The 23682-nt window shown below is 46.2% G+C and overlaps 1 protein-coding gene across 2 annotated transcripts in view; it reads right to left on the bottom strand.

Moving 5' to 3' along the window:
* Positions 1 to 5365: 5365 nt before the first annotated feature.
* LOC138829842 (signal peptide peptidase-like 3) overlaps positions 5366 to 23682 on the bottom strand; it is an 80212-nt gene continuing 61895 nt past the window's right edge. For both annotated transcript variants that reach the window (XM_070026390.1, XM_070026391.1), the window contains 9 exons: positions 21162 to 21250; positions 14629 to 14748; positions 13601 to 13679; positions 12646 to 12758; positions 10359 to 10465; positions 9912 to 10075; positions 7897 to 8096; positions 7192 to 7301; positions 5366 to 6464 (listed from right to left, as the gene is read on the bottom strand). In XM_070026390.1, coding sequence (XP_069882491.1) covers positions 6393 to 6464; positions 7192 to 7301; positions 7897 to 8096; positions 9912 to 10075; positions 10359 to 10465; positions 12646 to 12758; positions 13601 to 13679; positions 14629 to 14748; positions 21162 to 21250 — 1054 coding nt within the window. In that variant the 3' untranslated portion in view covers positions 5366 to 6392. The remainder of the gene's footprint in view (positions 6465 to 7191; positions 7302 to 7896; positions 8097 to 9911; positions 10076 to 10358; positions 10466 to 12645; positions 12759 to 13600; positions 13680 to 14628; positions 14749 to 21161; positions 21251 to 23682) is intronic.

Below are 23682 nucleotides of genomic sequence, written 5' to 3'. Positions count from 1 at the left end.
TTAATTTAATTTTTTGTTGGTCATGGAGCCTAAACTCAGGGCCTAGGCGCTGTCCCTGAGCAGCCTTTGTGCTCAAGGCTAGCACTCTATCACTTTAAGCCACAGTAGTACTTCCAGTGGTTAATTGGAGATAAAAATCTCATGAACTTTCCTGTCTGGGCTGGCTTTGAACTGTGATGCTCAGATCTCTGAATAATTAGGATGACAGGTGAGAGCCACTGGTGCCAGCTTCCCCAGTGTTTCCTTCCAGAGATTACAGCTTCACTTCCTCTGCCTGGGACTGTGTGAGATTAGGGTTGATCTCATCCTAGCACATGTGGACATCCAGTTTCCCAGCACCTGTGCACTGTACGGCCTTTGACTTCCTTTGTCTTATGAGGCTTGAACTCTGGGCCTGGGCCCTGTCCCCGAGCTCTTTAGCTCAAGGCGAACGTTCTACCACTTGAGCCACAGCGCTACTTCCAGTTTTCTGAGGGGTTTATTGGAGATAAGAGTCTCATGGACTTTTCCTGCCCAGGCGGCTTTGAACCACAGTCCTCCTGAGTAGTAGGATTACAGGTGTAAGCCACCAGCGCTCCCACTGTGCTATTCAGAGCGGCCTTAAACTGGGATCCTCTCCCTTCATCTGCCTGAGAACAGTGCGTGCCAGCATAACCTGCTGCACCCAGCCACAGATTCACTTACTTGTGGTGGTGGGTAGAACCCAGAGCCTCGCACATGCCAGGCAAGTACTCTACCCCTGAGCCCCAGCCCCAGACTCCTGCTACTCCTGTTCTTATCTGCTCTTCACACAGATGGGGCTTGCTGTTTCTCTGTGTCCTGAAGGCCGGGCAGTCATTGCAGAGACCATTATTTGCTTTAATTGGCTTAGCCTTTTTGGTGTAGACCATACTATTGAAAGAACATAACCTGATAAAACACTCAGGAAACACAACCTGTATCAGCAAGAAACAGTGTGTGTGTGTGTGTGTGTGTGTGTGTGTGTGTGTGTGTGTGTGTGTGTGTGTGTGTGTGTGTGTGTGTGTGTGTGTGTGTGTGTGTGTGTGTGTGTGTGTGTGTGTGTGTGTGTGTGTGTGTGTGTGTGTGTATTTAGATGACTTCTAGTTTCCCCAAAGATCCTGAGCTGGCAACGTTTGCTGGGTCCCTTCCTCAGTCAAATCTTAAGTGCTACAGAAATTAAAGGAAGCTGGGCGTGGTAGAGCATGTCTGTAATCTCAGCACTCAGGAGGCTGCAGGAGGAGGATCCTAACTTCTAAGCCAGCTTGGGTTACACAGCGGGACTGGTCTCATAACTAAAAAAGCCCAACAAATGTGAAGACAAGAGATTAGGGGAAAACATTGTGATGTTTAAAAACAGACTGATGTAAACACGGTGTAAGAAAATCCTAGAGAAGGAAAGTGGTTGTAAATAGAGACAGCGAGAGGGAGCAGTGGGGATCCTATGAGCATCCCCCACTTTGGCCGAAGGGTGCATGTGATCCGATGCCAGGTCACTGAGCAGTACTGTGTAGGACCAGCAGGAGACGCGCAGCCCGGGGGGCCCAGAGCAGATCAGCCACAGGTGCCCACGGGCCTTCGTCCCAGCATCCAACCACAGACAGGAGATGCTGGTGCCCCAAGAAACTCAGATGGTAGACCCAGGCATGTTAGAAGATGGTTACAGTGAGTGTGGTTGTGCTCACCTCTAATCTCAGCACTGGAGAGGCTGAGGCAGTAGGGTCATGAGTTTGAGGCCAGCCGGGCTACATAGCAAGACCTTGTCTCAAAAAAAGATGGTCAAGCCGGGAGTCAGTGGCTCACGCCTGTAATCCTAGCTCCTCAGGAGGCTGAGATCGGAGGATCCCAGCTTGGAGTCAGGGCAAGAAATTCTGAGAGACTATTATCCTTGATTAACCAGCAAAGAGCTGGAAGTGGTGCTGTGGCTCAAATGGTAGAATGCCAGCCTTGAGAGAAAAAACTAAGAGGCAGCACCCAGGCCTTGTTTAAGCCCCAGTACAGACACGTACAACGTCAAAGTAAAGAGGGCTGGGGCCATGACCTAAGTGGTAGAACATCTGCCTAGCAAGCACAGAGCTGTCACATCTCTCGGCAGGGCTGCCCCAGGCGGGAGTCGGCTCTGGGAAACAGGCTGGGGAAGGTGAGGAGGCCAGGGCTCGGGGTGCAAGGACACAGGCCCCAGGGCAGAGCTCGGAGGGAGTTCCTGGTGGCTGTGGAGGGGGTAGGGCAGGCTCTACTCATCTACAGAATGCCGTCACCTCCATCCCATGCTTTCTGAGACTGCATTCTGCTCTCTCCACGTGGGCTAAATCTGGAACAAGACCACCAACTGTCTTGGTGAGGGGACCTCCTGTCTCCAATGGTAGAAGCCGTTTACAAGCAGAATGCAGTTCAGGGCGGGTGCTGGCTGGCCACACCCATGTGAGGTGGGTGGGCGGGGCAAATGGCGCATTGGATGGCCGGAATCTCTAAGCTAGGCTGAGGGAGTGGCACTGGGAGCCCCGGGCTGGGCTGCCAGCAGCTTGCTTCGTCCTGTGGACACCTGCTCCCTCCCTGCCCTTCATGCCTCGCAGGCATGCCTCACTGCTGCCCACTGCTTGGCACACTTCCTGGGCCATCTCGCAAGCCTTGTGCCCCTGTAGCAGAGGCTCCTCTCGGACTCTGTGGGCTTAGGTGGGGCGCTCATGAGCAAGCGAACCTATCCTGCCACCTTGGTTACCCTCAGCCCAGTGCCAGGCTCACAGGCTGGACTGCAGAGGGAAGTCTTGTAACTTGCCAGAGAAATGGACTAGGAGCCAAAGGAGCCATGCCAGCCTGAGCTTGCTACTTGATGTTTTTGTTTTTGCTAGTCCTGAGGTTTGAACTCAGGGCAGGTGTGGGCACTTTTTGCATTTTTGCTCAAGACTAGCACCCTACGCTTGAGCCACAGCTCCGCTTCTGACTTTCTGCCGGTTAGCTGGAGAGGAGTCTCTTGGGCTTTCCTGCCCCTCCTGGCTTCAAACCACGATCCTCGTATGTCAGTGTGGTGTCTGACCACAGGCGGCCACGTCCACTAGCAAGCGAACCAAAGCAGCGGCCAGCGCAGCCCCACAGGGCGGCAGGAGCAGGCAGTGTGGAGCTTTGCTAAGCGCATGCGTCCCCGTCTAATGCACACGGACTTAACAAAGCCTCTGAGGCCTGGGGAGGGCCTTAAACCCCAAGGGAAGATTGGGGGGACAGTGTGGCTTGGGTGGTAAGGACAGGGAGCAAGGTACTGCTCTGGAAGGGTCTGCCTACATGCAAACATGGGTCAGAACCTACTGGAATCTCCAGTTAACTGTGAAAATTGCACAGACATGGAGATTTTTTTTTTTTCTGGGTGAAAGTCTCACTTGGTCTGTCCCCTCCAGAAGGAAGAGGCTCAAGTCCTGTGACTGGGATTGGCTAGACTTGAGCGCCAGGTCTGTGGTGAGGTTGGCACTTGTTGAAAGCCATTGGTCCAGATGCAATTTCACTGCTGGAAGTAGAGAAACTTTTTTTTTTTTTTTTTGCCAGTCCTGGGAATTGAACTCAGGGCCCAGGCACTGTCCCTGAGCTTTTTTTCTTTTGGTCGGTCATGGGCTTGAACTCTGGGCCTGGGTGCTTCATGGATGCTAGGCAAACACTCTACCACTAAATAACATTCCTAGCCGTCCACCCCCCAAAACAAAAACAAACAAAAACAAAAACAAACGTGTGTGCTGGTGCTGGTGCTGGTGCTGGGCCTTGATCTCAGGACTCGAGCGCTGTCTCAGCTCTTCACTGACAACTGGTACTCTACCTCTTGAGCCACATATCTCTACTTCTGGCTTTCTGCTGGTTAGAGAAAGTCTCAAACTTTCCTGTTCATGATGGTTTTGAACCATGAGCCTCAGATCTCAGCCACCTAAGTAGCTAAGGATTATAGGGTTGAGCCACCAGCAAGATTTTATTTTCTTTCTTTGGTGGTACTGGGATTTAAACTCAGTACCTTGTACTTGCTAAACGGGCACTCTACTATTTGAATCACTCTCCAATACCTTTCACCAGTTTTGTTTTTTTTTTTCCGTCATGGGGCCTGAACTCTGGGCCTGGGCGCTGTCCCTCAGCTCTTCAGCTCAAGGCGAGTGCTCTACCACTTGAGCCACAGCGCCACTTCCCTCTCACCAGTTCTTGTTCTTTCATTACTTAGTTATACAAAGAGGTTTAACAACGCCCCCCTCCACCGTCTCTCTTCCCCCTGCCCCTCTCCCTCCTGTCTCCCACCTCTGGCTCTTACTGATGAGTTTACTTCACAGCAGCCAGCTACTTTCTTCTCAGGCTCTGCCATCAGCAGCAGGCTGGGTGTTAGCTGTAGCATGAGGACAGACAAAGCACGTTCTATTTTTAACAGGTGGACAAAAAGAAGGAACACCCTATTCTCCCGCCCCCCCCCCCCCCCAACCTTTAGAGCACTAGGCCTTTTTTCAGATGGGATCTTGGTCATTTTTTTCTCAGCTGCCCTTGAACCATGATCCTTCGATTTCTATTTCCTGAGTAGCTGGGATTATAGGCTGGGGCCACTGCAACTGGCACCATTTAATTATAGCTCTCTGTCCTTCACCTGAGTTTTTCCTCAAGTCCCCTCAGCTCCATCCTGTTTAGCTACTTGTGTCCTTTGAAGGCTGACAAAGCCACACTTAAGTCTGTCTTCAGCTCTGCCTTCAGTGTGGTGAGCCAGTTTCAATGCCTTGACATCTTCACAACTGAACCAGAGCTGTGGCAGGAAATGCCTAGGTGCTCCGCCACCTGAGGCTGAAGTGACAAAGGCTGGTCATAATGAATGCCTGCCAGCAGAGACCGCTGCACAGGCTCAGAATCTGCGGGCCAGGCCCACCTGTGCTTTCCCCAAGTCCTAGCATTTGGTGCCAGTCTCAAAGAAGCAGTGGCTATGTCTGTATGCATGCCTGTGTGTATGCTGGTCCTGGGGCTTGAACTCAGGGCTTGAGTGCTGTCTCTAAGTTTATTTGCTTAAGTCTGGTGTTCTACCACTTGAACCACAGCACCACTTCCAACTTTTTGGTGGTTAACTGGACATGAGTTTCACAAACTTGCCTGGCTGGGTCAGCTTTGAACTGTGATCCTCAGATCTCCGCCTCCTGTGTAGTGAGGATTACAGGCGTGAGCCGCAGGTGCCTGGCAAGGAGCAGTGACATTTGTCCCCAGCACTCAGCCGCCACCACAGGGAAAGCAAGACTATAATCACAACGGCAAGGACAGGATTGTGTTGCTTTTTTTTTTCTCCTTTTTTTTTTTTTTTTCTTAAAGGACTGAGGGCATGGAAAATACAGCACACCAATGAAACAAAATGCCAAAAAAATACAAAAAAATATAAAATAGAAAAATGTATTTACAGGGAGTACATGACTATGATCAGAAAGCACAAGGACGCCTGGCCGCTATCATACATGCATTGGCTCGAGAAGAAACTACGAAAAATCCTGCGAGGGAGAAGCTGTAAAAAGAAAGGGCCAAAAAGTCTTCAACTTTTCATCCCTAGTTTGCTACACTGCTCAGAGTACAAGTCCCCTGCAGCCCACGAGTCCACCAGTCCGGGTGCGGTGCGGTGCCCACAGGATCGCTCGCTCGTGGGGGAGACGCAGCTCATACGGGGAGGCCACGCGGACTGCTCTACATGCTCAGAGTTCCAGCAGCCTGGCTCGCGCCGCACCGTCCTGGCAGGCTGTCTTCTGTTTACTCGTATATATCTATGCGCGCGCATGTGTGTGTCTATATAGACGTGTGTATATATATATATATATATATATATATCTGTACGTTTGTATAAAAACCGTGCCCTTGTTCACTGCCAACACGACGCTGGGTGGACATGAACGTATTACAACAAATCCTTATGTGTGTGTTGTAAGAAGTCACAATGTCTGTGGATTTAATAAGTCACTTCACACCACAGAAAATATTTAATAAATCCAAAAAAAGGAAAGGAGAGTATCAGACAGAAGCGCTTCTGTCTTGGTTCTCGGAAACTGAATCCCCCATGGGAAACTGGTCCCAGAGTTTTGGAGGGTCACTGAAGAAACTTCGTTTGCTAACATTTTTGATCCTTTTAGTGTTCCAAAGTTCCAGAACGACTCCTTGCCGTCCGTAGCTTTTAGAGTCTCAGCTCCATCTCCCCGCAGGGTTACAGTCAGTGCAGATCCACAAAAATGGAGGCGGCGCGCCGCGGGGGCGGGGGCTGCCTCGGCACCCTCTCCTGCAGCCGGGCTCCTTCAGATGCGTGCCAGGCACACGCAGTCCCGGGGCAGGTATGCTCCGTACCAGGCCGGCTTCAAAAGGAAACAAAACCACGAGGTGAGGAAAGGATGACGACGGCCACTGTGGTCACGTCTGAGGATCCATCATACCTCCAGGAACCGGGAGCTGCTGGACTTGGAGTGGAACGGCTCAGACCACATCCGCCGCAAGTCGCCCTGGGAAACAAGGGACTGGGCTGAGTTACAGATTGACATGGGCACCGAACGCTTCGGGAAACCGGAGCTCCAGGAGAGAAGCTCCTTTTAGGAGTTCTGTCCGTGCTCGGTCCTGATGCAAGTTCTGCACAGTGAGTTAATCTAGACAAGTCAACAAACCTGTCCAGCTTCCTAGTTGTAAAATGGGATTTGCTTATCTGTAAATCTCAAAAAAAAATCACATACTGCCTCAGGACCAGTACTCTTTCTTAATTTGCTCCACACATGAACTTAGCATGGGCTTTAGAAAGCGGTAGGCGGCAACAGGGCACTGCTTTTTTCTCTTTGGTACAGGGGAGGAAACAGAGCCTCACTGAGCTCCACCCAGGGCCTTGTAAATGCCCAGAAAGCACTTTCACTGACCTACCTCCGCAGCCCTTTTTGGTTGAAGCAGGGGTCTAAGGTGTCCAGGGTATCCTCAAACTTGAGACCTCAATCTCCCATACAGAGGGGGTTACACACAGATGCCACCCTGCCTGCCCTACAACACTGCTTTAGGAAAAATCAGGACACTAATGCACAAGCCAGGGTACAGTGGTCTGACCAGTGGCTCTGAGTCCTGAGAGTTTTGAGTCCAGCACGCGAAGCACAGTTGTGATCAAGAGCTCAGAGCTGAAGCAGAACGGCCTGCAGTGAGGTGAGCAACACTCCGCCCCAGCTGGACAAGAGCCACTGCTTTCTCAAGTACCTTTAAATAGGCCATGGTGAGGAGCGGCAATAAGGTGAATGGCACCAGGTAGAGGAGGGCAGGCTGGGCAGCTCGGTGGATTCGAGACGCCACGGTAGCAGTGAGCAGACCTAGGAGCAGAGACACTGAGTGAGAGGCGCTGTCACCTGCGGCTGCCTGTGGTCCAGCCACCGTTTCCCCGCCCCCAGTCCTGGCCAGCACACCCAGTGTTCATGTCCGCCCTTCCCCCCAGCACATGCCTGGCCCTTTCCTGCGGTGTGTGCGCTGCTGCACAAGCAGGAGACCTGGCTTAGATTCCAGCTCTGCACTGCCTCTGAGTTTCTCAGTGTGCCCAACGGGGGTAAAGCCACTGCCTGGCCCCTTAGGGTCCTGGGCTGAAATGATGCAGTGTGCAGCGCTGTGCTAGTTCAGGGGAGGTGTGTTCTTCCCTATCCCCTGCCACAGCAGGTGTGTGTGTGAGCGTGGTTACAGCCATTCCTAGCATAATAACAGTCTCTTCCTGTTTGCCTGTAGGTCTGCCTTTGGGGAGGGAGAGGCGACAGACGGGCTGGAACGCATGAAGGTCTATGGGAGCAGGAACCTAATAGGCATTCACTGAAGTCTCAGAGGATTTCTGCCATCCATTCAGCAACTGCATGTGCGTGCAGTGTGCCTCTGGGCACCAAGCAGATGGCATCTTTTGGGCTGGGCACACTGGCCTCTTACCTACGAAGTACCCAATGAGGGTGCAGTGGAAGTAGGAGACCTTCTGCATGCGCCCAGAGATGTTGGCAGGGCCGGAGGGGCCGCAGGAGTCGCCACTGGCTTGCTTTTTGTAGTTGTCATAGCGGAGGACGAAGCACAGCAGGAGGCCAGGCATCACAATGTCCCCAATGCCCAGCATGGAGAAGTGACTGCCTGTGGAGCTGCAAGGCAGAGCGGCATGTTAGGCGGCCACGCTGGACAAGCAGCTTCCACCCTGTGTGGAGTCTGCCCACCTTTTTTAAGAGGTCAAAGAACTTCCGTGAATGGCACACGGAAATCTACTGTTTCAACACAAGCTCTCACTATGTAGTCCAGGCTGGCCTCAGTCTCAATCCTGTCAGCCACCACAGGGCTGGGTTAAGGGTGTGCACAACACTACTGTGCCTGGCTGAACACTAACTCTGAAGGGAGCAGCTTAAAAGGCGCAGTCTACTGAGGAGGGAGCCGCTTCCGAGAACGCCGCCTACACGCAGGCTGGGGTGAGCAGCACAGCCACCGCCTCTGCAAACACCAGGCCCGTCACTCATTCTTTCCCCAGTTTTACAACTAAACCTGGGCCTCTGCGCAAGTGCTCTACTATTTGAGCTGTGCCCCCAGCCCTTTGTTTCTATTTGTTCTTGCCAGTGTTCACACAGAGATTTCTACCCACACTTCAGATAAGGTTTCATTAACTTTGCCCATACTGGCCTCTGACTCAGGCTTCCTGCCTTCCCCTCTCGAGTGACTGGGATTACAGGTGTGGACCACTAGGCCCAAGTCACATTCATTCTGCAAATAAGTACTTAGCTAACAGAGAGGGCATTAAAACAGTGCATTAATTTTCACAAGGTTGTATTACTACGAACAGTATAATTTTTACCAGAACACTGTAAGTTTACAAAGAGGACGTATGAAGAGGTAGAGCCTTGAGCTAAAGAGTTGAGGCCCAGAGTTCAGGCCCACGACCAACAAAAAATAACAAAGAGAACGTGTGTGTAAATGTGAGAGTAAGTACTGGGACTTAAAACAGCCTTATGCTCTCTTTGGTTTTTGTTTTTGCTCACAGCTGGTGCTCTACCACTCGAGTTATGTCTCCACTTTGGGCTTTATGCTGGTTAACTGGAGATAAAGAGTCCTGTGGCTTGCCTGCCCTGTCTGGCTACAAACTTTCATTTTCAGACTTAGCTCCCTGAATAGCTACTAGGATTATAGAAATGAACCACTGTCACCGTAAGTTGTTATTTTGGTCAGTCATGGGGCTTGAACTCTGGGCTTGGGCGCTGTCTCTCAGCTCAAGGCGAGCGCTCTACTGCTTGAGCCACAGCACCACTTCTGGTTTTCTCGTGGTTTATTGGATCTAAGAGTCTCATGGACTTTCCTGACCAGGCTGGCTTTGAACTGCGATCCTCAGATCTCAGCCTCCTGAGTAGCTAGGATTACAGGCATGAGCCACCGGCGCCCGGCAAGAACTTTAAAAAAAAAAACAAACAAATGTCTTGTAAGTGAAGATCTAGATTTGATTAATTCCAGCCAATTTTTTTTTTTTGCCAGTCTTAAGCTCAGGGACAGTACCCAGGCCCAAAGTTCATGTGCTCAAGGCTAGTGCTCTACGACTTGAGCCACACGTCTACTTCTGACTTTGCTTGTAGTTTATTGGAGGCAGGAGTCTCAGATGGGGTCTCCTGCCCAGGCTAGCTTTGAACTGTGAGCCTCAGACCTCAGCCTCTTGAGTAGCTAGGATTACAGGCATGGGCTACTGGCACCTAGCTATTTTTAGCCAATTAAAAATGGTGCAAAGAGGAGCCATCCAGTGTTGTGTGACACTAGTGGAGTGTAATTTTTCCCGCCCTCACTTTCTCAGGCAGGAAGCAGTAACTTGTTCCTCTCCCATTCTGGATCAGAAAGCCGATGGCAGGACAGACAGACACCCACCCAAGGCAGAAACAGGAAGGCAGTGGCTCCCAATTATGGGACGAGGCCCAACAGCTAGCTCTTACCTTGGGAAGACCAATTTTCCAGGCAGAGACAGGCGGGGAACATCTCGCCCAACATTGGGTCCCAGGTGGAGCTTCCGGGACAGAACATCGAGGGGATTGTCAGCCGGCTGCGTGGCCACCTTCACCATGACATTGCTATTGAAGATGTAGGCTGAGAAAAACACCTGCCGAGGTGGAGAAATGCAGTTTAACCGGGAGCTGCAGGCAGCTTGCTTTAAGCACTGGCGGTCATCCTGCAGAGCTGAGCCCAGAATTCTGCAGGGTCAGTGTTCCTTTGCTGTTCCCGGAAGAGAACCCCGCTCCCAGGTGGACCTGCAGGGTTCGATGTCTCCACCCCCACTCTGCTACTGCAGCACAGCTGCCACGCATGCATCTCACAGGACCAGAGGGAGCGACCGGACAGTCAGGTTGTGGATACAAACACAGAGGGGAACAGTGGACACTCACCCAAAATACATCATAGATGAGAAGCCCTGAGAGAAGCAAGCAGGAGACCTTGAGGCTCGGCAGGCGAACGAAGGCGATCATGGCGACACAGAGACCCATGGCCAGAGCTGGGGAGGAGACGGCCAGGCATCAGGTGTGTGGACACCAGGCTTGGGAACACTGTGTGTTTGCAATGCTCTGACAAAAAGGTGGCCCTGAGCTCCCTTTCAGGCACTTAGACCAGCTGGGAGCAGCCCTGTCCGTCCAGCTGGACCTACGGGGACTGAGGAGCAGCCACTGGGGCCCCTCCTGTGCTGGGAATGCACTGCCCTGGTTAGTCAACTCGCTCCAAAGCACACACCCCCTTCCTTCACGCAGAAATGCTTCAGCAATTCACTCTTCCTTCTCCATTAGACTTTATCCACACACAAATATGCTATGCTTCCGTATTAACACTTCCCTGCTAGCTACCTCCGTGTCTCTGACTACTTCTATAGCACAGGTCCTCTAGAGTTCTGGATAAGTTTAGCATAGTGGTAATAGTGGTATACGTCGGTAATCCTAGTTCTCTATATAAGGTTTACATTTTCTCTTTTTCTTTTTTTGTGTGCTGGTAATGGGACTTGAACTCTGGGCCTATGTTTTTTTGTGCTTAACTGGAAAATGAATCTCTCAGACTTTCCTGCCTGGGGCTGGCTTTGAGCCCTGATCCTCAGCTCTCAGCCTTCTGAGTAGCTAAAGATTATAGGCATGAGCCACTGGTGCTTGGCTACAAGTATTTTCTCTCTCTCTCTCTCTCTCTATATATATATATATCTTCCTTATAAAACTCCCAAACTATGTATGCACTGAATTCTACCTAGCACACTTCCAATCATGAGAGACGAACATACCCACCCTAGTGTCTGCCTTGTAAAAACTGAGTCGTAACTTAGTTACTCCTTAGTTTACATCAGGGTTAAAACCATCAAGAACACTGAGATAGTTAACAATACACAATGAAATGCTGTGGAGTCATTAGAGAAGAGTTTGTTGTACCTTAAACCAGTATATACAGATGTTTATATCTCTATATAAAAAGGAGTATATTATACACATCACATTAAAATGTATACTGTATTCTATATATGCAATGGTATATAATAGTGTGTAATATTCAGTTATAAAAAGGATGACATTGCCAGGTGCTGGTGGCTCACGCCCGTAATCCTAGCTACTCAGGAGGCTGAGATCTGAGGATCACTGTTCAAAGCCAGCCCAGGCAGGAAAGTCTGTGAGACTCTTATCTCCAATGAACCACAGAAAACCAGAAGTGGCACTGTGGCTCAAGTGGTAGAGCCCTAGCCTTCATTCGAAGAGCTGCGGGACAGAGCCCTGGCCCAGAGTTTAAGCCCCACACTGACCAAAAAAAAGGATGACATTGATGAGTTTTGAAAACATCTTGCTAAATGAAGGAAGTCAGACATGAATGTCCAAACAGAGAAATCTATAGAGACAGAAAGCCTGAGGCAGAAGGGGGAAAAAGGAGTATATTTTAGGTGTGTAAGGGATAAAAAATATTGTACAACTCTGAATAAGCTATCTGTAAAACTGTTGAGGAAAACTACAGAATCTGTATGTATCTAGAACATTTTTTTTTTTGTCAGTCGTAACTCTGGGTCTTCGTGCTGTCCCTCAGCGCTTCAGCTTAAGGCAGGTGCTCTACCACTTGAGCTACAGCACCACTTCCGATTTTCTGGTTGTTTATTGGAGATGAGTTTCATGGACTTTCCTGCCCGGGCTGGCTTTGAACTGCAATCCTCAGATCTCAGCCTCCTGAGTAGCTAGAATTACAGGCATAAGTCACCGGCACCTGGCCTAGAACATGTTTATAATTGAGGACTGGTGGCAGAGAGGCAGAGAACGTTCGCAGGTGCACAGTATGGAATGCGCTGCATGTATGGATGACGAGAGCTGCTGAAGGAGGGGCAGTGGGATGGGGAAAGGAAGCAGTCAGTAAGATTAAAATACTGTACACACAGCTGTGAAATACCACAGGGAACCCCCTGAACAATTGGCATACACTTACAAAAAGCAGGTCCTGTGGGGGAGGATGAAGCAGAGAGGGTGTTAAAGACTTTATGTCCATGTGTGAAAATGCAACAGTGGCGCACGAGGAGGCTGTGTTGGGAAGGGAGAGTGATGAAAGGGTATGGGGTATGTTTGGTCAGGTACACTGTATGGACATGTCAAAATGAAGTCCCCTGTACAACTCTCATCGATGCTAGCAAGCACTGTGAGAAAAAAAAATGTCCAATCTCAGACTCACCGTCCATGAGAAGCCAATGGCCAGTGAGAACCCAGATGAGGACAAGCATGACAGACAGGGAGAACGAGAGCAGCTCAGCAGCAGTGAAGCGGCCGCAGCAACCGAAGGAAATCCTGAAAAACAGAGTCACAGGGACATGGCATTCAAAATCCAAACTTCCCTTCGGTTCTTCAAGATCAGAATTCATGATGGCTGGATGAGAACAGTAAGCAATACCTGAACAGTGGAAATGCAAAAGATCCAAGACACTCTCAGCGTAAGCTAGAAAAACCCAGAGGAATTATGCTACTTCTGGTCCCATTTGATAATGTACTTTTTTGATCAAATTACCAACATGTGTATTTAACAATTCAAAGCGACAAAAATCACTTTTTGGAGAAACTAAGCATGGAGAACAATCTTAAGAGGAAAACTAAATGCAGAAAGAAAGGCAATGATTCAATTCATTAAGCAGAAATGAAGTATTTGCAAGTTTCTCCATTCCAGGGAAAACCAGGTCCCCCTGGTGACTGGTTTCTAAGTGCACACCTTCCCCATCAGCAGAGCCCTTGATTCCATGGAGCAGTAGCTTCAGGAACTGAGGTGAACATTTTGGCAGTGAACCAAAATAGCTGACATAACTGGGTCACCATAGAAAACAGAGTGAACAGAACCACTATTCCTATATTCCATTACTTCACCAGGATAGAAAGCTTTGCTTCAGTGAAAACTATTTTGCTTTTCATAATCTAAGCAGGAAGCACACTGCAATGGCCCCTACTTCCTAACGTTGTGTATTCCTCTGCTATGAAAGGTGAGAAAGGAAACACTGTCTGCCAGTGATAAAGATCGCATAGCTCCCTTCCCAAAGTTCTTCGCATTGTGTTCTTAGTATCGACGCTCAGTAGTGACACCACCACCAATAAGAGAAAGCCACACATGTTTATAAACTCCGAGCAAAGGCACAAGTCCTTACTTGTTCTGAGGCGAACAGGGTCTTGTTAAATACTGGCACATCGGGAGAAGAAGAAAAGCAAAAGCTATTGTGGCAAGAACTAGAGAAAGAAAAATGTATGGTTAATGTTTTTAATTTTTTAAATCAATTATATGGCATTATTACACAATAAATTTTTTTAAATACCTTACTTGACAAGTGGAAACAACTAGAGAACGTGCATGCACTTGTGTGTGTTTGTGTATGTGTTGGTTTTGGGGAACTTGGGGCCTCACCTATTTAACACATCACCAGAAGACACACTACTATGGCACAGACAAGCTCTAAGGTTGAAGTAGGCAGACACATGGGTAGATTTTCTCATTTTTCCTAACTCAACAAGAAAAGATGAGTAGAGGACCTAGGGAAAATTTCCTAACATGGCATTTTGCTGGTGATTTTTACATTTCTATTATTGCTCAGCTTGAAAACAAATCAGAAAGTTGATAGTTGAATTACTTTGATAAGCTATCAATATTTCTATCTTCAAAGACATTGGTAGAAGCAGCCAAAGACCACTATGCCAAACTGGACTATCTGGTAACTTAAGGAGCTATGGTATCATACAGCGCATGAGCATTCTACCTTGCTTTCGTCTAACAGGTTTGAACACATGTATACTGATCTGTTCAAGGAAGAGATGGGTAGGAAGGGAGCCAAATTTACAAATAAAAACTTGTATGGCATGAAATATACATATTAATTTTACTGGTATTAAAAAAATACCAGTACCGAACTTGAACGCAGGGCCTCATGCTCTCCCTTGGCTCTTCTGCTCAAGCCTGGCCCTCTAACACTTGGACACTTCTCCACTTCTAGCTTTTTTGATGGCTAATTGGAGTTTCTTTTGGATTTGTTTGCCTGGGCTGGCTCTGAACTGTGATCCTCAGGTCTTGGCCTCTGGGGTAGCTTGGATTACATGTGTGAGCTACTGGCATATGATGAATACCATCTTCTTGATAAAAAAAGTAACATTTATTAGTAGGCTAAATAAAATTAGAGAGACTCACCTGCTGTACATATTGTAAAAACTACTTGAACTGAATCAAAGAAGAAGAACATTACTAGAAGAGAGACAGATGCCCCAATGGGAAGGAAAAGAGCCTGGGTGGAGTCAATGGTTTGGATACCTGAAAGAAGGGAAATAAGACATGTTAATCATCAATTACATAACAAACACAGTGCCCATGCACTTATATAAATTCATCAAAATGAGGACAGGTTGGGCAAAGCCTGAGCAGACAAAGCTGTGAGACAGCAAAAGGCTGGAACTGATGCCAGATGCTGATGGCTCATATCTGAACTCCTAGCTATTTAGGAGGCTGAGATCTGAGAATCAGTTTGAAGTCAGCCCAGTTAGAAAAGTTTGAGAGAGTCTTATCTCCAACCTACCAGCAAAAAAGCCAGGAGTAGAGATATGGCTCAAGTGGTAAACACGAGCCTTGAACAAGCCCCAGTACCATGCACATATGTGCGTGCATGCAAACATGCACAGATACAAAGCTGGAACTGGAGGTGTGGCTCAAATGGTAGAGCAGCAGTCATGACTGAGAAAAAGCTAGGTGAGAGTATCTGAGTTCAAGCCTCAATATAGCACAAAAACAAAACAAAATGTGATGTATGGAGTATCAAGGCCCTGTGAGAGTGTGAGCTCCTAGCTCTCCTCACTGCTTTCACTATAGTAAATGCCAAGAATTACTTGTTGAATGGAGCTAGTACCTTATGCCACTGACATGGATGGCCGGGTACAAAAAACAACACACAAACAACACATCCAAACCAGAAACACAGAGAGGTGATAAAAACTCACTCTAGTCTATTTGAGTGTACTTGTGGTTTGTGTATAATTTAAGGAGGTGGTAGTTTAAATTCACTGACTGCCATAATTATCCTCTGGATTCAATATACTCAAGTTCACTTTGGTGGGAAGGGGGAAGAACAAGTAAGTCATAGCCACAAACAGCAAAGTAGAAACATTTTGAGAACATTTTAAGGGATCTAAATAGGAAATAAGTAGAGGGTAACATTGAGATAGAGAGGTTTAGGCACTGTGGTTCTCAAATTTTGGCTGCTCACTGAAACTACCTGCAGAGTATTTTAAAAAAGTGCTGGGGAGCCGGGCGCTGGTGGCTCACGCCTGTAATCCTAGCTACTCAGGAGGCTGAGATCTGAGGATCGCGGTTCAAAGCCAGCCCGGGCAGGAGAGACCGTGAGACTCCTATCTCCAATAAACCACCAGAAAACCGGAAGTGGCGCTGTAGCTCAAGTGGTAGAGCACTCGCCTTGAGCTGAAGAGCTGAGGGACAGCGCCCAGGCCCAGAGTTCAAGCCCCACGACCGACAAAAAAAAAAAAAAAAAAAAAAAAAAGTGCTGGGGATGGGGCCATCTTATTAAATCTCCTCCTCCCCGTAGTACTGAGACTAGAAGCCAGGGCCACTCAAATTCCAGATAAGCACTCTGCCACTAAAGCCCTATCTAAGGCTTTTTTTTTTTTTTTTGAAACTTAAGTGCTTTACAATAGTTCAAAGAAGTACAAGATATTGCAGGTGCCAGGGCCTAGAAAAAATAATGGTTTCTCAAATAAATGATCATTGGTAGGAATAAGAAATAAACCTCTTAAAAGAAATATATAAAGCTGAAAATACACCCCACCCTTCCCTCTTCTGTCAAACAAAACATCTTTATAATCTATTACAAATTATGAACAAAAATATCTGGTAAAACAAAGACTATATAATGACTAGCTTATGTAAGACATATTTACAACAATCTTCAAGTGTGTAACCAAAATGCAAAACTGAATACAAAAATCTTTCCTAGAATATTAGCAAGAACACACAGATTTGAACTGGAGGCAATGCTCTAGAGAAGTAAAGCTCCATTAGGTGTGGACAATATGACAACCAACACACACCAATTCAGTGCTGCAGTTCCTACAGGGCCACAAGAAACCACCCTATAGGAAAAGCCACAAACTAATTAGAAATTTTAGCCAAACTCCAGTGACTGGCAAAACAAAGAGCAAAGCTAAACAGAGCAGCTGAAGCTACGAAGAAGTAAGAAAATCCAACTGCATTATCTTTAAAGCCAAAAGGCAGCCTAAGAAAAACATATGGAATGAGAAATTATGTACAGTAACATTATTTTTCCGTATTCTATAAACACAGCTAAATAAGCATCTGATTATGAAATAGACTTTTTTTTTTACTTTTTTTTTTTTAATTGTGAAAATACTGTACAGAAGGGTTACAATTGCATGGGCAACTAGACATTTGTTTTTGTTTTTGGTTGGTCGTGGGGCCTCAACTTGGCCTGGGCGCTGCCCCTCAGCTCTTCAGCTTAAGGCTAGTGCTCTACCACTTGAGCCACAGAGTCACTTCCGGCTTTTTCTGTTTATGTGGTGCTGAGGAATCGAACCCAGGGCCTCATGCATGCAAGACAAGCACTCAACCACTGAGCCAACTTCCCAGCCCCAAGTAGACCATTTTTTTTTTAAACTGACTTTTACTCTTTGCCTAAATGCTTACCAAATCCTTATAAATTACACAATAGGAGGGATTGAAAGTAATTTCCAGTTTGGCACTATGGCTCATACTTATAAACCTAGCTAATCAGTGGCTGAGATCTGAGGATTGAGGTTCAAAGCTAGCCTGGGCAATGAAGTCTGTGAGACTTTATTTCCAATTAACTACCAGAAAACTGGAAGTGGATGAGTGGTAGAATACTAGTCTTGAGCGAAAGAGCTCAGGGACAGCACCTACACCCTGAATTCTAGCTCCAGGACCACCACCACCAACAACAAAGAAATTTTCAGGACAGAGGAGTGGCTTAAGTGGTAGAGTGACTGCCTAGCAAGCTCAAGGCCTTGAGTTCAAACCCCAGTACAAACTCTTAAAAAAAAAAAGGCACAAAAAGCAATTTCCAGATATAATGGACTTCACAGTATTAGTGTGTGTATTTTCTCTGCTAACAAAGAAAATCCCACCCACACATGTCCAACAATCTTTATAGTTCAGTAAGGAATTCAAGATGTCAGGCAATGGAGTGTATGTGGCTTTGTTTCATTTGAACTCAGGGCCTGGGCACTGTTCCCTAGCTTTTTTGGTGTTTAATTGGAAATAGTCTGGTGGATTTTCTGCCCAGACTGGCTTCAAACTGATCCCCAGATCTCAGCCTCCTGAGTAGCTAGGATTACAGGCGTGAGCCACTGGCGCCCATCTTATTTTTCTTGTTTTTGAACTTCATTGTATACTGAACTGTGGCACATGTATTCTTGGTGTCTGGCTTCTTTTATTATGAAAATCATCTATGCTGTTAGGAACTAAGTTTCATTGTATGAATATAAAATTTATCCAGCCTGACATCTGGGCTGTTTCCAAGTACCTGGCAATTACACATAATGCTGATTTGCTTGTGCTTGTGTGTGCTTCATGCACATGCTTGTACTGGGGTATATAAGTAGGGGCAAGGCTGCTGGGCCGAAGCGTGTTCAACTGCTTTCCAGAGTGACTGTGCCAATGTACACTCAGTAGTATGTAAAAGGCTTCTTTCTTGTTAATAACCTTATTAATACTTGGTGTGGTTGGGGTTTTTAATTTTACCTATTCTAGCAGGTGTGTAGTACTATTTCATTATGATTTAAATTGTAATATGGGAGGGTGTTTGAACTCAGGGCCTATGTTTGCTCAGTTGGTTTTCTATTACTTGAACCATGCTATTAGCCTGGCTTTTTAACCAGGCTTTTATGAACCTCTTGATCTCAGCCTCTTTAGTAGCTAAGATTACAGACAACAGGCACCAGCACTTGACAAGACTCATTTCTAACTTGACTCTTCCATAATAAGCATCAACTTTTTCTATAATTCCAGAGGTATAATTCACATAACATAAAAACTTAAGTATATAACTCAACTTTAAGTATATTAACTCAATGATTTCTTTTTTTTATGATTTCTTTTTTTTTGGGGGGGGGGTCCGGTTGTGGGGGCCTGAACTCTGGGCCTGGGTGCTGTCCCTCAGCTCTTCAGCTCAAGGCTAGCGCTCTATCACTTGAGCCACAGCGCCACTTCTGGCTTTTTTCTTTTTGCTTATGTGGTGCTGAGGAATCGAACCCAGGGCCTCAGGCATGCAAGGCAAGCGCTCTACCACTGAGCCACCTTCCCAGCCCTTTTTATGATTTCTTAAGTACATAACTCAATGATATTTTTGTAAACTTACAAACTGTAAAATTATCACTATAATCTAATTTTTAAACAATCTGAATGCTGCACAAGAGCTCTCATTTATAGCTAGTTTCCTTCTTTTGTTCCAGGAAGCCATATATCTGTTATTTTGTCTAGATACAGCTGTTGTTTTGGGAGGTTCATATAAACGGACTCACAATATGCAGTGTGTCGACTTCTTTCACTTGACATAATACTTTGAGGCACATCTGCAGTGTATCAGTACAGATGTATCAGTATTTCATTCTTTTTAATGCTCAATTCTATCTCATTGTATGGATAAACCATATGAATTTATTTTATGCATCAATGGGTTGTTTCTATTTTAGATATTCTGAATAAATCTGCCGCACATTTGCTATTTAATATACAGTTCTATTTAAAACAAAAACCAGGTATTCAGCTGGGCATCATAGCTACTCAGAAGGCTGAAACTGGGAGGATCATGGTCTAAGTCAGCTAGGGCAAAAAGTGAGACCCTATTTGAAAAATAATGAAAGTAAAAGAGTCTGGGATCATGACTCAAATGGTAGAGTGCTTGACTAGCCAAAAGCAGTCATTTTCAGGCATTAACTGTCAGGGGAGATACTCACAGTGCTTAGTTTTTTACAAGTACTTCAATTAGCTCTCTTTAAGAGTCACTGAATGGCTCTGTGCCAGTGGTTCAAACCTGTAATCCTGACTACGTGGGAGGCTGAGACTGAGAGGACTGTGATTCCAGTCCAGGCAGGCAAGTCCATAAGACTCCTTCTCAACGGATAGAATCTAGATATGGTAGTACATGCTAGTGACCCCAGCAACTATAGGAAGCCTGAAACAGGTGAATCAGTTTAAGCATGTGCTTGGGCAAGAAGAGAGACTATCTTAAAAATGAGTGATTGCCGGGCACCAGTGGCTCATGCCTGTAATCCTAGCTACTCAGAAGGCTGAGATCTGAGGATCATGGTTCAAAGCCAGCCCAGGCAGGAAAGCCCATGAGACTCTTATCTCCAATAATCCACCAGAAAACTGGAAGTGGCGCTGTGGCTCAAGTGGTAGAGTGCTTGCCTTCAGTTGAAGAGCTGAGGGATAGCGCCCAAGTCCAGAGTTCAAGCACTATGACTGACAAAAAAAAAACAAAAAAACAAAAAAAAAAAACCACAACCACCAACAACGAGTGAATTACAAAGCTAAAGGCATGGCTGAGCTTAGCAAGCCTTGGCTTCAGACCCACGTACTGCCTAACCCCCACCCCCACCCTGTCACTTAATGAATTTGGGATCAACACAAAATCATCGTGTGTGTGTGTGTGTGTGTGTGTGTGTGTGTGTGTATTTAGTGCTGGTCTCTGGGGTTTGAACTGTGTGTGTGTGTGTGTGTGTGTGTGTGTGTGTGTGTGTGTGTGTGTGTGTGTGTGTGTGTGTGTGTGTGTGTGTGTGTGTGTGTGTGTGTGTGTGTGTGTGTATTTAGTGCTGGTCTCTGGGGTTTGAACTTAGGGCCTAGGCACTGTTTTTGGCTTAAGGCTAGGGTTCTAGCCACAGTTCTAACTTCAGCTCTTTTTGTAGTCTATTGGAGATAAGAGTCTCACACAGACTCACCTGCCCTTCTAACCACAATCCTCAGATGTCAGCCTCCTGAGCAGCTAGGATTATAGGCATGAGCATCCAGTACCTGGCTTCATCAGTGTCTTTAAATAAAGTCTGATCTTTGAGAAACAAAAATCTCAGCAGCAAGCTTTTAGACATGACTTTCTTGTATGTAAGAAATTAGTGGTGGGGCTGGGAAGGTAGCTCAGTGGTAGAGTGCTTGCCTTGCACGCATGAGGCCCTGGGTTTGATTCCTAGGCACCACATAAGCAGAAAAAGCTCGAAGTGGCTCAGGTGGTAGAGTGCTAGCCTTGAGCTGAAGAGCTGAGGGACAGCACCCAAGCCTAGAGTTCAGGCCCCATGACTGGCAAAAAAAAAAAAAGCAATCAGTGGTTCAGGGCTGGGAAGGTGGCTTAGTGGTAGAGTGCTTGCCTAGCATGCATGAAGCCCTGGGTTCGATTCCTTAAAACCACATAAACAGAAAATGCCTGAAGTGGTGCTGTGGCTCAAGTGGTAGAGCACCATTCTTGAGCAAAAGAAGCTCAGGGACAGTGCCCAGGCCCTGAGTTCAAGCCCCAGGACTGGCAAATAAAGAAATCAGTGGTTCGGATCTAGAACATAAAAAGGTAATAGATTTATAGAATTCAGATTTGATTTTATTGTTATATTAAACACAGAACCTTGAACCCAGTAACTTATTAACTGGAGTAAGAATCAAGAGCTATCGGAGCAAAGTTAACTAACATAATTTCTTACTGTTATTGGTGCTGTTGCCATTGAAAGACCCAGAAGAATTGTTACTGTCCTTCTCCTTATCTTGATTTTCAAAGTCCATATTAAGAGACCTGTGGGGGGAAAATTTATAGGTAATTTATAGTTAATTTATTGCTTATGAAAGAAGTAGGTCAGAGCCAGGCGCTGGTGGCTCATGCCTGTAACCCTAGCTACTCAGTAGGCTGAAATCTGAGGATCATGGTTCAAAGTCAGCCTGGGCAGAAAAGTCTGTAAAACTCTTATCTTCAATGAACCACCAGAAAACGAGAAGTGGCACTGTGGCTCAAGTGGTAGAGCACTAGCCTTGAGCTGAAGAGCTCAGGTCCAGAGTTCAAGCCCCATGACCGACAAAAAAAAAAAAAAGTATGTCAGAGAAGTATTTAGAGATTATTTTAAGCTGCTAACATTGGGAAAGAAAGAAAATGCCTTTTGAATTATGAAGGAGTTCTTATTGCCACATTAAAAAAATATACTACATTCCTTCAGGTCTATCAGTTCAAGAGCTTTCCTGTCTGCAGATGAAAGCATTCCAGCCCAGGTGCATTTTCCAGCTATATATCTGTGCACATCGATAATTACTTCTTTATGATAAAAACCTGGGGGCTGGGAATGTAGCTGAGTGGTATGCTTGCTTAGCATGCATGAAACCCTTGGTTTGATTCCTCATTACCACATAAACAGAAAAAGCCGGAAGTGGCACTGTGGCTCAAATCGTAGAGTGCTAGACTGGAGCAAAAGCAGCTCAGGAATTGTGCCTAGATTCTTGTGTTCAAGTCCTAGGATTGGCAAAAACAAAACAAAACAAAAGATACCCCCAAAAAACAAAAACCAAACCCAAACAATCAAAAAACCTGGAAGGAGGAATGTAGGTTGGGTCAAAGGACACCCACACAGAGCCTTCTTCATAGCACACAGCTGCTTCTGGAAAGGGTCAGAAAGGGTGTGCCAACTTCATCTCCAGCACTGCTGGTAAGTACTGCTTTCTTTACACCAGGTCAGCTTTGATTTAATCAGCAACACAATCTCTTCTATATTCTGAACAGATCTATGGACTACAGGGGTAACAAACACGCATAAAGCATCATTGGATTTCACACATGTGCATTTTACATTCAATGGAGAAGGGAGACATAAGAAGCATAGTAGACTGTAGTGACTGAATCTTTGATATAGAATTATCTACTACTATTCATTAAACAATATTCCATACATATAAGCTTACTATTTCTTTTTTTCCCCCTTTCTCAATTACTTATGCTAGCTCTTGATTCATTTCTTTTTTTTGGGTAGGTCATGGGGCTTGAACTCTGGGCCTGGGCATTACCCCTCAGCTCTTCAGTGCAAGGCAAGCGGTCTACCACTTGAGCCACTGTGCCACTTCGTTTTCCAGTGGTTTATTGGAGATAAGAGTCTCATGAATTTTCCTGCCTGGGAGGGCTTTGAACCCTTGATTCTCAGATCTCAGCTTCCTGAGCAGCTAGGATTATAGGCATGAGCCACCAGCGCCTGGCTTCATTTTCTTCTTTTATTAAAGATGATCTTGCTATGTAGTCTAAGGTGGTTTCAAATTCAGGATCCTCCTGCCTCAGTCTCTCAAATGCTGGATTACAGACAGAAACCACCTTGGCCTGCCTACTTGGCTCATTTCCTGCTAATGTATTACTAATTTCAACAATTTAAATAATCTAAGGGCCAAAACTTAGATACAGGGTAATTCCCTGTGATCTTGAATTTGACAGTGGACTTTTAGATATAAGAAAACGTAAGCAGGGCACTGGTGGTTTAGGCCTGTAATCTTAGCTACTCAGGAGGCTGAGTTCTGAGGATCATGGTTCAAAAGCCAGTCCAGGCAGGAAAGTCTATGTAACTCTAATCTCCAAAAACCACCAGTAAACCACCAGTGGCACTGTGGCTTAAGTGGTAGAGTGTTAGCCCTGAGCTGAAGAGTGAGAGACAGCACTCAGGCCCAGAGTTCAAGCACCACAACCAACAACAATAACAACAAAAAGCAGTCAAAAAAGGGCTGGAGGTGTGACTTCAGTAGTAGAACACTAGCCTTGTTAAGTGTTAGATCCTTAGTTCAAACCCCAGTACTGCCAAAACAAACAAAATCTGGAACATGCCGTGAGTATTAAGACTATGGGATTGTATTCAGCTGGCAACAGCATACATGTCTGGACTGCTTCCATATTTATCTAGTCAGGAATAACCAGTGGAAGAACTAACAGTCCATTCACTATATTTTTATTATGACCTCAGGCCATACTTCTAAGGCAAGATGGTCACCTGCTGTGTACCTATAATTTTAGCCTAATTGTTTTTGCTGAAACACATTTTCATGCAACACCACCAGCTTCCATTGAAAAGTGACACAGTCATCCAAAAAACACTGAATGCCCAATATGAAAAGCTATAAAATAATGTATCTTTTTATGTTCGTCTATGAGAGTCTATGTTCTTTTTCTTTTTTTTTTAATTTTAAATTTGTTTTTATTTTTTGGAT

This window comes from Dipodomys merriami, unplaced genomic scaffold (genome assembly GCF_024711535.1).
Source record: "Dipodomys merriami isolate MVZ:Mamm:240054 unplaced genomic scaffold, mDipMer1.0.p SCAF_177, whole genome shotgun sequence".
NCBI lineage: Eukaryota > Metazoa > Chordata > Mammalia > Rodentia > Heteromyidae > Dipodomys > Dipodomys merriami.
The sequence above is the reverse complement of the archived record's forward strand: the minus strand, read 5'-3'. Positions and strand labels throughout refer to the sequence as shown.